This window comes from Nanorana parkeri, unplaced genomic scaffold (assembly GCF_000935625.1).
Source record: "Nanorana parkeri isolate BGI_ZX_2015 unplaced genomic scaffold, ASM93562v1 scaffold2784, whole genome shotgun sequence".
Classification (NCBI taxonomy): domain Eukaryota; kingdom Metazoa; phylum Chordata; class Amphibia; order Anura; family Dicroglossidae; genus Nanorana; species Nanorana parkeri.
Genome location: NW_017309052.1, coordinates 30,351 through 42,859, shown reverse-complemented (window position 1 = coordinate 42,859; position 12,509 = coordinate 30,351). Strand labels below are relative to the sequence as shown.

At 42.8% G+C, this 12,509-nt stretch overlaps 1 protein-coding gene across 1 annotated transcript in view; it reads left to right on the top strand.

Moving 5' to 3' along the window:
• The window catches only part of RFT1 (RFT1 homolog), a 64,744-nt gene extending 52,660 nt beyond the window's left edge, over window positions 1–12,084 (top strand). Inside the window, exons 6-8 of the mRNA XM_018574164.1 lie at window positions 1,400–1,505; window positions 10,294–10,543; window positions 11,854–12,084. Coding sequence (XP_018429666.1) covers window positions 1,400–1,505; window positions 10,294–10,543; window positions 11,854–12,018 — 521 coding nt within the window. The 3' untranslated portion in view covers window positions 12,019–12,084. The remainder of the gene's footprint in view (window positions 1–1,399; window positions 1,506–10,293; window positions 10,544–11,853) is intronic.
• Window positions 12,085–12,509: the final 425 nt, after the last annotated feature.

Below are 12,509 nucleotides of genomic sequence, written 5' to 3'. Positions count from 1 at the left end.
CGTTGTTTTGTCGCTGCGACAAAGGGGGGGGGGGGGGGGGGGGAGGCAATCCTTGAATTCTGCTTTAAAACAAGCCAACATTGACCTCTGTAGCTCTCTAGCTGCAGGCATTATGGAGCACTCTATCCTCAAAGTTCATAGAAGAAGCAAGTTGTTCTCTCAGGCAGTTTAGCTTACTCTCTTTCCCCCTTAGTGGTTAGAAGGATGAAATGATTCTGAGTTACTGTTATGAAGTGGGAGCAGGATGAGCAGAGCTGCAGAGAGATCTTGGATGACCTCTGTGCTTTGTGCTTCGTCTGTGTATTTTGTCCATGAAGTCTGCAGCTACAGAGGTCACTAAGGACTTGTTTTGAAACAAATATTGCAGCTTGTTGAGAATATGTAAATGCTTACATGTCCTCATCCTGGCTACAGGCTCACTTTAATCATCAGGGGAACCTGTCATGATAGAAATTTGGGAGCTGCCAAGGTAAAATCCTCAGGGCTTTTAACCAACTTGCTTAACTACCTAGTGAAAGATTTGGAAGAAACACACAGCCATTAAAGTCTGAACTTCTGGCTACATGCTTATTTCAGGTTGGGCTTTAGATGCATTTTAATTGCATTCTTCATTACATTTCCTCATTTCACTACATTTTCATTTCAGCCCTCTGCAGAAATGTGGGTGATGGATGTCTTATTTATGTTCCTATCTGTAGTGTGGATTCAGAATTGAGAAACCTCTCTGATTCTGTGATTAGTATATGAAATAGTATAACACAGGGCTCAAAATTTCCACTCGCCCGCTTGCATTTGGTGAGTGGAAATTCAGTCAGGCACGCGGACACGGATCGCGTACCTGACTTATGAGAGCAGCCGCTCCTTGCTGTCCTGGCTCCGTTTCTTTTTGGTTATTTTATATGTGGGGGCAGAGAACAGGGGAGAGGGTATTATTTTATATGTGGGGGGCAGCAATGTTTACATTGCTTTATGTTAATATTGTTGTTGTTAATATTATTATTTTTTCTAATTAACTTTATTCTGCCTTCAATATTTAAAAGTGTAATTTCATAAGATAGTTTAAGAGAGTGGGTTTAGGGGCGGAGTTAAGGCCGAGGCAGTCTAGTGGTTAGGTGGGGCAACTGGTGGCGAGTAACTCTTAAGGCCTGGCTAGTAGCTCAGGGCTTGAAATTTTGAGCCCTGGTATAACATGTATAAAGGTTAAACTGAAATGCTTGATTATTCACTAAACAAGCTCTATTACCAGCAGTGCCATAGAAGTATGCAGTGTTCTAAATGGGCTGTTGCAGGGATTGCACAAATTACTACCTTTTTCTTCTTCAGGGTGTTAATGCTGACTAAATGCCAAAAATTTTAGTAGATAAAGTACTGCCAACTGATTGTGTGTATTTTTTGCCAGGTCCTGTTCTCTTGCGTTGCTACTGTCTGTATGTTCCCCTGTTGGCCATTAATGGCATTACTGAATGTTTTACCTTTGCTACAATGAGTAAGGAGGAAGTAGACAGGTGAGTAATGTATAGATCAGTATCTGACTGGCCAGAGAAGAAATATGTATAATTGGATTGATGGCTTGGCTGAAGCATTGTCTCATGAATAAGCAAAGTTTAATGACCCTTCTGTCTGCATAGCCTATGGTCTGCTTACAAATTATGTACACCCACATAGGGAAAGGTTAAAACAAATAAAGAGGGCCTATTTCCTTTGCAGGTACACAGACAGCATTAAAACCATGACAGGTTTTAGCACTTCTTCCTTGCAGCACTTGGGGTCCCCGATTCAAATCCCGGTCAGAACACTATCTGCAAGAATCTTCTTGTGTGTGTTTCCACCGGGTACTCTGGTTTCCTCCCACACTCCAGAAATGCTGGAAGGTTAATTGTAAATGTTAAGTGCTGCGTAAATTGTCAGCGCTATATAAAAATACCAATAATAAATAAATAATTGGCTCATGTCTAGATTGGCCCTGTATGCTTGCATGTAAGATAGGGACCTTAGATTGTAAGTTCGAGGGCAGGGACTGATGTGAATGTGCAGTGTACAGTGCTGTGTAAATTGTCAGCACTAAAAAAATACCAATAATAAATAATTCATCCCTACTCTACTAAAATGTAAAAAAAACACCAGAAATTGGCACATACATACACTTAGGAGCCTATATTGTATTTCAGTAAGTGCATATTTTAAATTATTGTTGCAGTGTTTTTATGTAAGGCAGGAGCTTTTAGCCACAATGTATGTACTGCCTATTAGCACATTATGGCAGTCTTACCTGCCAAACAATCCCCTACAGCGCTACAGTGTCCACCTTGCCCCGTCTTTTTCTGAGTTCTGAGTCTTCAGCCGCATGATTGGCCGGGCCCCGATAACATCACTCCCATGCATGCATGCATGGGGATCTCTGAGAGAGATGGAAACCAGAGCAATGCTACATTACATATGCAACTATACTTTTTTTTTTAACTTGGAGTTCCACTTTAAAAGTGGAGAACTGTAGATAAGCTACTAGAGGCAGTGTTGTTTACCTATTATGAAGACCCTGCCTGACAATTGGGGTATGATAACAGCTACAGAGAGTGTAATGTTTTTAGTCAGTCAGCTGAATCATAGATTTGCATTGTTATAGCTGTAAAGCACAACCCTTGTGTAGTACTGCAAATAATATGACAAATTATATGCAAAATACAATATTGTAAGCACATTAACACATATTGATCAAATTTATTTACAGCTGATCTCATTTACATGTTTGTAAAAAGTAAGATTGATGGGGTCATCCCATCATTGTGGTGTAAATCTCTTTCTCTTTCCTTCTCTACTTCACTTGAATGAAGGATATACATAAGCTTAAATAGAGACTGCAGGTGATTCAGTAAACTGTGTTGTGCTGATAGAATCAGAAAGACATCTTTCTGATTCTATCAGCACAACACAGCACAGTGTGTTGCGCTGTTGATTATTACAAAAGTACACATAAATTTAACTATGAGTAATTGATCATGTTACATTTTCCTTTCTTAAATGTACATCACATTACACAGGAAGTTAAGGTGTATCTAATCCCAAAAACAACAATTTAGAATATTGCAGCTTACCGGTCTTAAATGTGGTGGCTGTATTAGTTTTCTTAAATGTGGTGGCTGTATTAGTTTTCTTTTTTTTAGGCTTTTTTTCACTTGGTGACCCAGCCAGTAACACATCCTGGCTTACATTGGCTCCACTCTATGGAGAAGCAACTGAGCCACCCTTGGACAGCATCGTACATTTTTAAAGACATCTCAATGACCGTAATCAGTGGCGTAACAATCGCCATAGCGACCCAGGCGGCCACTATGGGGCCTGAGGCACAGGGGCCCAGCCAGGACATCTCCCTGATGGGTCGCTATGGCATCTCAGGCTGCTGGCTGTCACTGGCGGGTGTGAGAAGGAACGTGTCGCTGTTAGATCACCGACAACCTGTGCAGTCATCTGTGCTGAGTGATCTGTGCTGAGTCAGTGACAGCCAGCAGCTGTGGAGGAGGAAGGCTGGGCCCGGTCTTCTATCAAAAATTGTGACTGCGTTAGAATGTGTGACCGGTCACACATTTTATTTTATTTTTAATTCTTTAGTTTTTTATTTTGAGCCAACATTTTACAGTATACATACAACACATAAACAGTTGAGCCATTAGAACGGACAGGTACAAACTGTAAAAGTATATCAACATCTTTCAGCCCCAGTCGCTGAAGTCAGGCCCGTCTTTAATATTGATCGGACCCTGGGCAAACATTTTCTTGGGCCCCCTCGGGGCCCCCCACCAGGAAAAAAAAAATGACAACATGATTGTATATCTCCCTGAAAATCTCACTCCATTTCTGTTCTGTCCTTCAATATATGTGAATAACATGATTGATAGAATTACAATGCATGATAGTAGAAAGCTATGATTAGACATAATTAACCTGAACAACCCCACATCCATTACAGTGCCCCTAAGCGCAAAACGTTGAGAGAAAACTAGGCTCCTCCTCTGTTAAACCTTCAAAAACGCTGTATCATGTCAAATTACAAACAATCATGTCTCTGTTAAGTCTGATTATCTAATCATGTTAATTATGTCTAATCATGGCTTTGTACTATCATGCATTGTAATTCTATCAATCATGTTATTCACATATATATGAAGGACAGAACAGAAATGGAGTGAGCTTTTCAGGGAGATATACAAATTGTATATCTCCTTTTATATTTCTCCTTTTTTATTTCAATAGTACATTATAGCTGGCGGTATTCTGCGTTGCGCTGTATAATGTACTATTGCTGGGATTTGTAGTCCAGTACAACAGCAGTACAACAAATCCCAGCAATTGTACATTATACATACAGTGTATAATGTATTGCTGGGATTTGTATTCCTATGTATAATATACAGCACAATGTACCATCAGCTATAGAGGAATAAAAATCCCAGCAATACATTATAGAGCACCATGTGGGGGAGGGAAGTGCAGGCTTACCTGAGCAGTCTTCCAGCAACTTGCTTCTGAGATCGGGCCTGTCTGCCGGCGGCTGTCATCCCCTCACACTTACTTCTTCTTCTCTCCGCGTCCCTGTGCCGATTGTGGATTCCTGGCTGAAGTAACCAAATAGTTAACATTAACAGTACAACATCATATGTGGCGTCTGGGCGTTTTGGGGTGGTTGCAATGCAGATCGTACAGGTCCTAAGGTGCATTAGTCAATAAGTTTGATAGGCAGGGGTGGGGAAGCCCAGGGGTCCACCAGTCTACTTCGGTAGACTGAGGAGTGAGGTAGGGCAAATAACCACTTGGGGTCAAAATAGGGAGGAGGGAACGGGTAAACAGACAAAAAGAAGGGAAGGAATAGCCAGCATGGTGGCAATGGTAGAGCCTGTTGAAAGGGTCACTCACGGGGTATTCCCTCGATGGCTGTGTAAGGGGGACAGATCATACAGAGTATGCTCGTCCCTCAGGGGAATCCATGTACTCCAGCCAGTAGAACCACGTCTTTGAGTAACGCTCCTGCCTGCCCTGGGAGGATAGAACCATGTCCTCCATTACCCTAATCTCCTCCACCCGGCGCACCCACATAGAAATTGTAGGGGAGGAGGTGTTTCTACAGAGGCTCGGGATGCAGGATTTAGCCGAATCCAGCAAGTGGCTCAGCACCGATCGGGAGTAAGCTTTCCTGGACATTGGAATGTTGTGTAGCAGGAAGGTTGAGGGGTCAGATTCCATAAACTTCTTTGCAATGTCACGGACCGTAGACCACAATTGTGCTAAGGTACCACCCTCTGCGTTACATCTCCAGCAGATGTTTGCAACTCCACCATATATTTTGTGTAAGAGCGCCGGTGTGGGATACCATCTCATAAGGATCTTATAATTTGTCTCCTGATATTTAGTACAAATCGATGATAGTAGGGTAAAATTAATAATATTCTGACATTGGGCTTCTGAGAGGGTGTTCCCTAGGTCTCGTTCCCAGCGCGTTAGAAACGCAGGTTTTCCAAGATCAGTTGGCGTTGAAAGGGTAGTGTAGATCTCTGATAGTATGTCGCGTCGGTTCCCTAAAATCGCATAATCTCTCGAAAAGCGTACGTGTATTTCCAAAACATGCCGCTGGCGGTAAGGTAAGTAAGAAGTGTCTCAGTTGGTAAGCTTTACATTCATCTAAACCAAAGACTCCGTCGGCATCAGTAAAGGTTTGCATGGAGGGCCTCCGCTCAGGAAATGGGATGCTTGAAACAGGTTTTTGGCGAGCAAGAGTCGGAAAGGGCCAGACAAGTTACCTGGCGGAGAGGCCGGGTTACCTATAATTGGGTAAAGCGGGGAAGCCTCGGAGATCAGACGCCACCTGTTAAGTGCCTTTGAGCTTACTGCCAGAGTCGCACCGATCAGGGGGTGGGCCTTAAGCGAGGGGGGGAGAGCAGAGGGACACCATGCCATCCTAGCCAGGAGATAGGGCGATATGGATTCCTCCAAGGGCACCAATTGTTTGGTAGAGGAGTCTCTACACCAGTCAACTAAGCGAACCAAATGGCTAGCTATATAGTATTTCCGTAAATCAGGCAGGGCTATACCCCCCGAGTCTTTGGGTAAAGTCAGGAGGGAGTAGCTCAAGCGAGGGTGGCGGTTAGCCCAGACAAATTCCGTCAGTAATGAGGTAACCTGCCAAAAGTACCTATCCGGGATTGCTATGGGAAGTGCTTGAAAGAGATACAGAAATTTAGGCAAAATAGTAATTTTGATGGCGTTGCACCGCCCAAACCAGGAAAAGAAGCCCTTCTGCTAGTTGGAGAGGAGCATGCGTACCTGTGCTAGAAGAGGTGGGAAATTGTAAGTGAAGGTATCTTTCACGTCTGGAGGTATGAACCTGCCCAGGTATTTCAGCGCTCGGGTTGTCCACTGGAAATGAAAATTATTCTGCAGAGAGCGAGTGAGCGGAGGTGGGAGAGAGATTCCCATGGCAGTGGATTTGCTGAAGTTGATCTTCAGGTTGGACAGCTCTCCATATACCGCAAATTCCTCCATAAGATTAGGTAGTCAGAAAATAATTGCCGTCTGGAGACGGCAACCCGCAAATGCAGCAGTGCCGTCCGTCCGTTTTTTTACTACGGGCGGACGGCAAGAGGTTAAAGGGTTGGTCAGAGAGAACATCATGTCGTCCACATAGGCAGATACTTTGTACTCCTTTGATCCCATTTTAACCCCAGTCACGTCCACATTGGACCTAATATGGCCTAGGAATGGCTCCAGAGAGAGGGCGAATAGGAGTGGTGAAAGGGGGCAGCCCTGCCTGGTGCCATTCGTGATTGGAAAAGGGTCTGATAGAACGCCATTCACCTTGGCACATGCTGTTTGGATGGAGTACACCGCCGAAACCCAGGATAACATGTGTTTTTCCAAACCAATGTGCTTCAGAGTAGCAAACAGGAAGTCCCATGAGACCCGATCAAAGGCCTTTTCAGCATCGGTAGAAAGGAAGAGACAAGGCATGTCGCCGCATAATGGACAAGATGACAGGTCTGCCGTTGTTCACGTAGCGATCTAGCTAAAAGCTTCCCGCATTTATCACCAGACTCATAATATTTCCTCCTACAGCGCGTTAGGGCCATTTTCGCTTTATAAAAAGTCAGTGAGTTTATCTGTCTGCGTGTGGAGAGAATGTCTGCTAGTAGGGTAGGTGAGCCAGTCGATTTGTGCCGAAGCTCCAGGCTGTGTAGTGTGTGCAAGAGAGCCAGTAATTCTGCCTCCCTCCTACGTTTAACTCGCAAGCCATGTTTGATTAAAACCCCCCTTATAAAGACTTTATGTGCTTCCCAGAGGAGGACCGGGTCGCATTCCTCCACGTCATTGAGGTCGAAGTAGGAGTGCAACTGCTGGGCGACATCGGTCAGTATGAGCGGGTCTTGAAGGAGACTATCATTAAGGCGCCACTGCCACGAGGTACGTGAGGGGCAATCCGACAGGGCAATGTGCATGAAGACCAGGGGCATGATCGGACCATGTGATATTGCCAATGTCCGTGGTAATAATCAGCGCCAAGTGTTGGTGGGGAACAAAGAACATATCTATCCTAGAGTACGTGTCATGCGGTATAGAGTAAAAGGTAAAGTCTTTTACGGTCGGGTGTTGTAGACGCCAAGCGTCAACCAGCTGGGAGCGATGTAGAGATCTGAGGATGCGTCTATTAGCCGTCGGGGAAAGGGAAGACAATCCCGAAGAGGAGTCAAGGGACGGGTCCAGGGAGAGATTGAAATCGCCGCCCAGAATCAGGATCCCTTCAGTATAGGTCAGTAACCTATCTAGAATACCTTCCAGGAAGGTCCCCTGATTAGAGTTCGGGGCGTAGATGGCTGCAAACGTGACCACTTTGAGACCAATTTTGCCCTTCAAAAGCAAATACCGTCCCTCGGCATCTGTCTGACAGTCGTGAACGTCCAAGGTACCCGTCTAGAAAGCACTATAGAAACCCCTCTGGATTTGGAATACTCATTGCAAGAGAACGGGTAACGGAAATCTTTAAGCGAAGGAGCAGCTTCAGCTCTAAAGTGGGTCTCCTGTATGAAAGCCACATGGGATCCCCATCCCCCGAGGTCATGCAGCAGCGTTTTCCTTTTTTCAGGGGTATTAAGGCCCTTGGCGTTAATGGTGACCAGCTTCAACTCCTCCATGTCCCAACGATCGGAGGAAGTAGTAAGTGAATGGAGGACAGTAGTACAGGGCGACCCGGGGGGATGAGGAAGAGAGGCGGAGGGGAAGAGAGGAGAGAAGAAGAGAGAGGGGAGAGGTATGAGAAAGAAGAAAGGAAATAATATCAGCAGAACAGGGGGTTGTCTAGGGGAGGTCTAAACCTCAGTGGCAAAAACTCCAGACCGTGGGGTCCAGGGATTGCCTGGCCTAAGGGGGGGGAAAACGAATAGGCTTCGCAATGGGTCTCGGAGAGGTTAAGTCTCAACCAGGTTCACAGCTTCAGATGTGAGTAAATACAGGTAAATGATTGGCACCTGAGCAGTTTAAACATACAAAATATATACATGTCTGCCAGAGGATCATGTGCAGCCGGAGAAGGACGGTCTCCGCGCCCCTTGCACCGTCACCTATAACTTGGGCATTGCATTGAAAGGCTCGCAACATTTGTATAGAAACATGACCTGAGGGTAAGAGGCTCTAAGCCTCCAGGGAGATTCCCTACCCGGGGATCGCTCCAGTCCTCCCCGCAAACACCCCCGTACACTCGGGGTAGCAGCAAGGAGCCCGGATAGAGCCCCGGGGAGGTCCAGCCCAAACAAGTGAATACAAGAGGTAATCATGTAAATCTCTATCTCACATGCGTATCTGGAAGAGCTGCCCTAAAGCTAGAATAACAGCTCTCAAAGAAATGGGTATAAAAAATCCCTTTTTTCCATCCATCTTTCAACAGTTTCTCCTTCTTATATTTATTAGTGGGATCATTACATAATTGTTTATAGGTATCCTCATCTCCTAATTTTCGAGTCATTTCCCTCTCATAATAACATCTATCTAGAACTACAACTCCTCCCCCTTTATCTGCCGGTCTGATTATTATATCCTTCTTGCTCCGCAAACTTTTTATTCCACAGCTGATGTAATCCTTATCTTGTATATGCTGGAATTTCATTTCTCGTATCTCTGCTTCTACCAAGGATTTGAAAACTTCTATGTGATGATTCAAACTGTTTTGTGGATTGAAAACAGAATTATTCTTTAATGTTGTATGAACAAATATATCTGATATTTGTCCTCTGATCCCTGTTTTCTATATGTACACATTTTATGAGATGTACTAGCACATTTCGTTTTCTATGTTTATTATGGTTTATAGTGTCTAGACCATTAGACCTAGAGCTTTTTCTTACTATCATCAGCACAGGCATTGTGCAACACAGGTGTTGTGTATGCCACAAAATTGTTTATCAATTTGTGACAATTTCACATTTCATACTATTTTTCTCACATTTTAGGACTATTTTTTGAGTTTGAAGCACAGTGCTATTTTGACTACCCGCTTTGGCATCTGACCCCTGGCTTGGCACTGACTACGTCCTGGACTTTCTCCATTGTTGTTTTCAATAAACGCCTTTGAAACTTAAAGTGCAGGTTTAAAGTATCAGTCTGGTTTCTTGGTTCCCTAACGCAAATGTACTAAGATCACCCCAATTAGGGGAAGATCTTCTCACTATCCTAGGACAAGCTCTTTGCTCATGAAGTCCTAGTCCCTGCACTGAAGGCAGAAAATGTCTGTGCATAGCAGTGCCTGGATCACAAGACTATCTGAAATTACTTGCAAGTATTTTGGGGGGTAAAATGGATAACATATGTATTTCAAGTGTGATTTTATTTTATTACTGGTATTTATATAGTGGCAACAATTTACACAGCTCTTTACATCAGTCCCTGCCCCCAAGGAGCTTACAATCCAAGGTCCCTATTGAGAATGTGAGCATGGACACAGGGCCAAATTAGACAGGAGCCAATTAACCTACCAGCATGTCTTTGGAGTATGGGAGCAAACCGGAGCACCCGGAGGAAACCTACGCAAGCACAGGGAGAACATTCAAACGTCTTGCAGATAGTGCCCTGACCGGGATTTCAACTTTACATTATTCTGAACCTGTTTGTTTATGCCTGACTACATGGTATCCCTCCTGAATTATTGCTCATTTGTTCCTTACTTTTCTGCAAGGTAACACCTAGAATCTGAACATTGCGTTTCATCCTACAGTGTTGTATATCTGTTTACACTTTGTTTTTCTGCTTTCTTTTTTCCAGGTACAATTATGTCATGCTGGTCCTTTCCCTTAGTTTTCTCTGCCTATCCTACTATATGACGCATTGGTTAGGCAGTGTGGGATTTATCCTTGCAAACTGTTTCAATATGGGCTTACGGATCACTCACAGCTTACTGTACATTAGAAAATATTTCAGGAAGAGCCCCTACAAGCCCCTGTCTGGGCTATGTCCATCCGCTGCTGTCATTTGTGCACTTTGTCTCTGTGCTGCAGTAACCGGGTATTCAGAGGTAACCTATGTTCACTTTTTGCATTAATTTTTTCCTCTTCATTTTTAAATTGATGTAAAAATAAGGAAACAATAATAGAATGGCAATGCATACAAGAACCAGTCAGCATAAAATTTTAACTGGCATACGGTTATTAAATGGTGCTTGTAGAATTAATATTATCAACATTTTAATTCCCCGCTGTACTCAAAATTTGTGTCCTCGTTGACAGGAAGTGAGGGCAAATCTCCCTCCATGAGGACACAGCAATACCTGACCTGGCGCTCTTACCCTTCCCTGCTCTAATAAAAACAAAATAAACATTACTGGAGTTGGGATTTAACTTTTTTTTTCTGATTGCTGCTAATTATATTCATATTATTTATTGATACTCTGCAGGTCTAGAAGATTAAGGTGTATATATTAATAATGATGTTAAAATATACAATCTGTTACATATTGGATTCCCCAACTTCGATATTAAGCTTTTATTGTGTCATGAAGGTTACACTGTATTTCCTAGTGCTAGCTCCACCTTTTAATTTTTAATTTTTTTAAAATTCAGGTTTGTGCTTTTTTTTTACTGACATATTTGGTGTGGTAAGAAGACTGGTTCACACTTTTGTGTTTCACAATGCATGCATTTTTTTCAAAGGGAGGTTACCTCCTGTATTTAAAATGAATGTAGAAAACATTTTACATGTGTCTTTTATTAATTTTAGCAGTAGTAGTTCCTTTAGGTTTCTATGGCAAATATTTTTTTTTTCAAAATGCTGCTTATGCAGGACTCCTAGAAAATCAAATGAATGAAAAGGCAGAGATTAGAACAGTGCCCCTGACTATAAAGCACAGAAATCATGTAGTTTTTCTTCACTTTCACATGCACCCAATTGCAGCAAGATTGCACACATGTGGACAGGACCAAAAATACTGTCAGCCTTTTTTCTGTTAGCCTTTACTGTTACTGGTTCTAGAAGTAAATTTCCCTGGCACCTTAACGTAAGAAACAAAGAGACTGATGCTGTGAACCCAAAGAGACTGATGCTGTGAATTTTCAGAAGAAAATGCTAGGTGCTTGGCCATTATACTGACTCTTATGCTTCAATATTTTCAGTTACAAGCCCTAAACTGGCATGTTGAAAACGATTTCTGACCTTCAAACTTGTTCTAGATAAATGACTTGCAATCCATTGCAGGCATAGGGTCAAGATAACATTATGATATAAGATCATATCAATAGGTTGGATTGACTGTGATGAAGTAGGATTATATTAGTAGAATATTCTTTTAGTCCTTGCTTCCATTGATTTAACTCTTCTTTTCTTTGACAGATGAATCTGTGTTGTGACATGGGCTGGCCTTACCTACTTTCACACATTCTTGTTGGAACTCTCTGCCTGGCTGTGGCACTGGCTGCTCTTGTCCTTTCAGAAAGCAAACTGATTAATTTCATACATAACCATTTTCTGTCAAAAAAGCCAAAGAAGAAAGTGTAGCGAAGGTTCAGGACTGGATGGCTGGTTATCTGGAAATAAGTGTAAACCTCAAGACGTTATTCCCTCTTTGTGATCACTTTGTACTGTATCCATAATAACACCAAGAATGTGAAGGGAAGAGACATGAGGCTAAATACATTATAATGGACCAATGCAGAGCACATAGGGCATGTTTTTGTAAACCCCCAAAAAATCGTAAAGTATTTATTTTCTTTTTTAACTCGTATGTACTGTATCTTCCTCATGGACCGATATCTATTCACGTTTGCGGCTTCATCAGAAAACCATGTTTGGTACCTGTAAACACTCACCTTTGGAAACTCAGCCTCTGTGCAACCTCTGTTATAACATGTCCTATTGACAAGACCACGATCTAGGCACCGTGTATTGTATTGTCTTTTGTGATGAAACCAATAAAAATTTATATGGAAAAAAAAAAATTTGAAGGACTACAGAAAACGTCTAATGCTGGGCGGGATCTTTTCCTCATG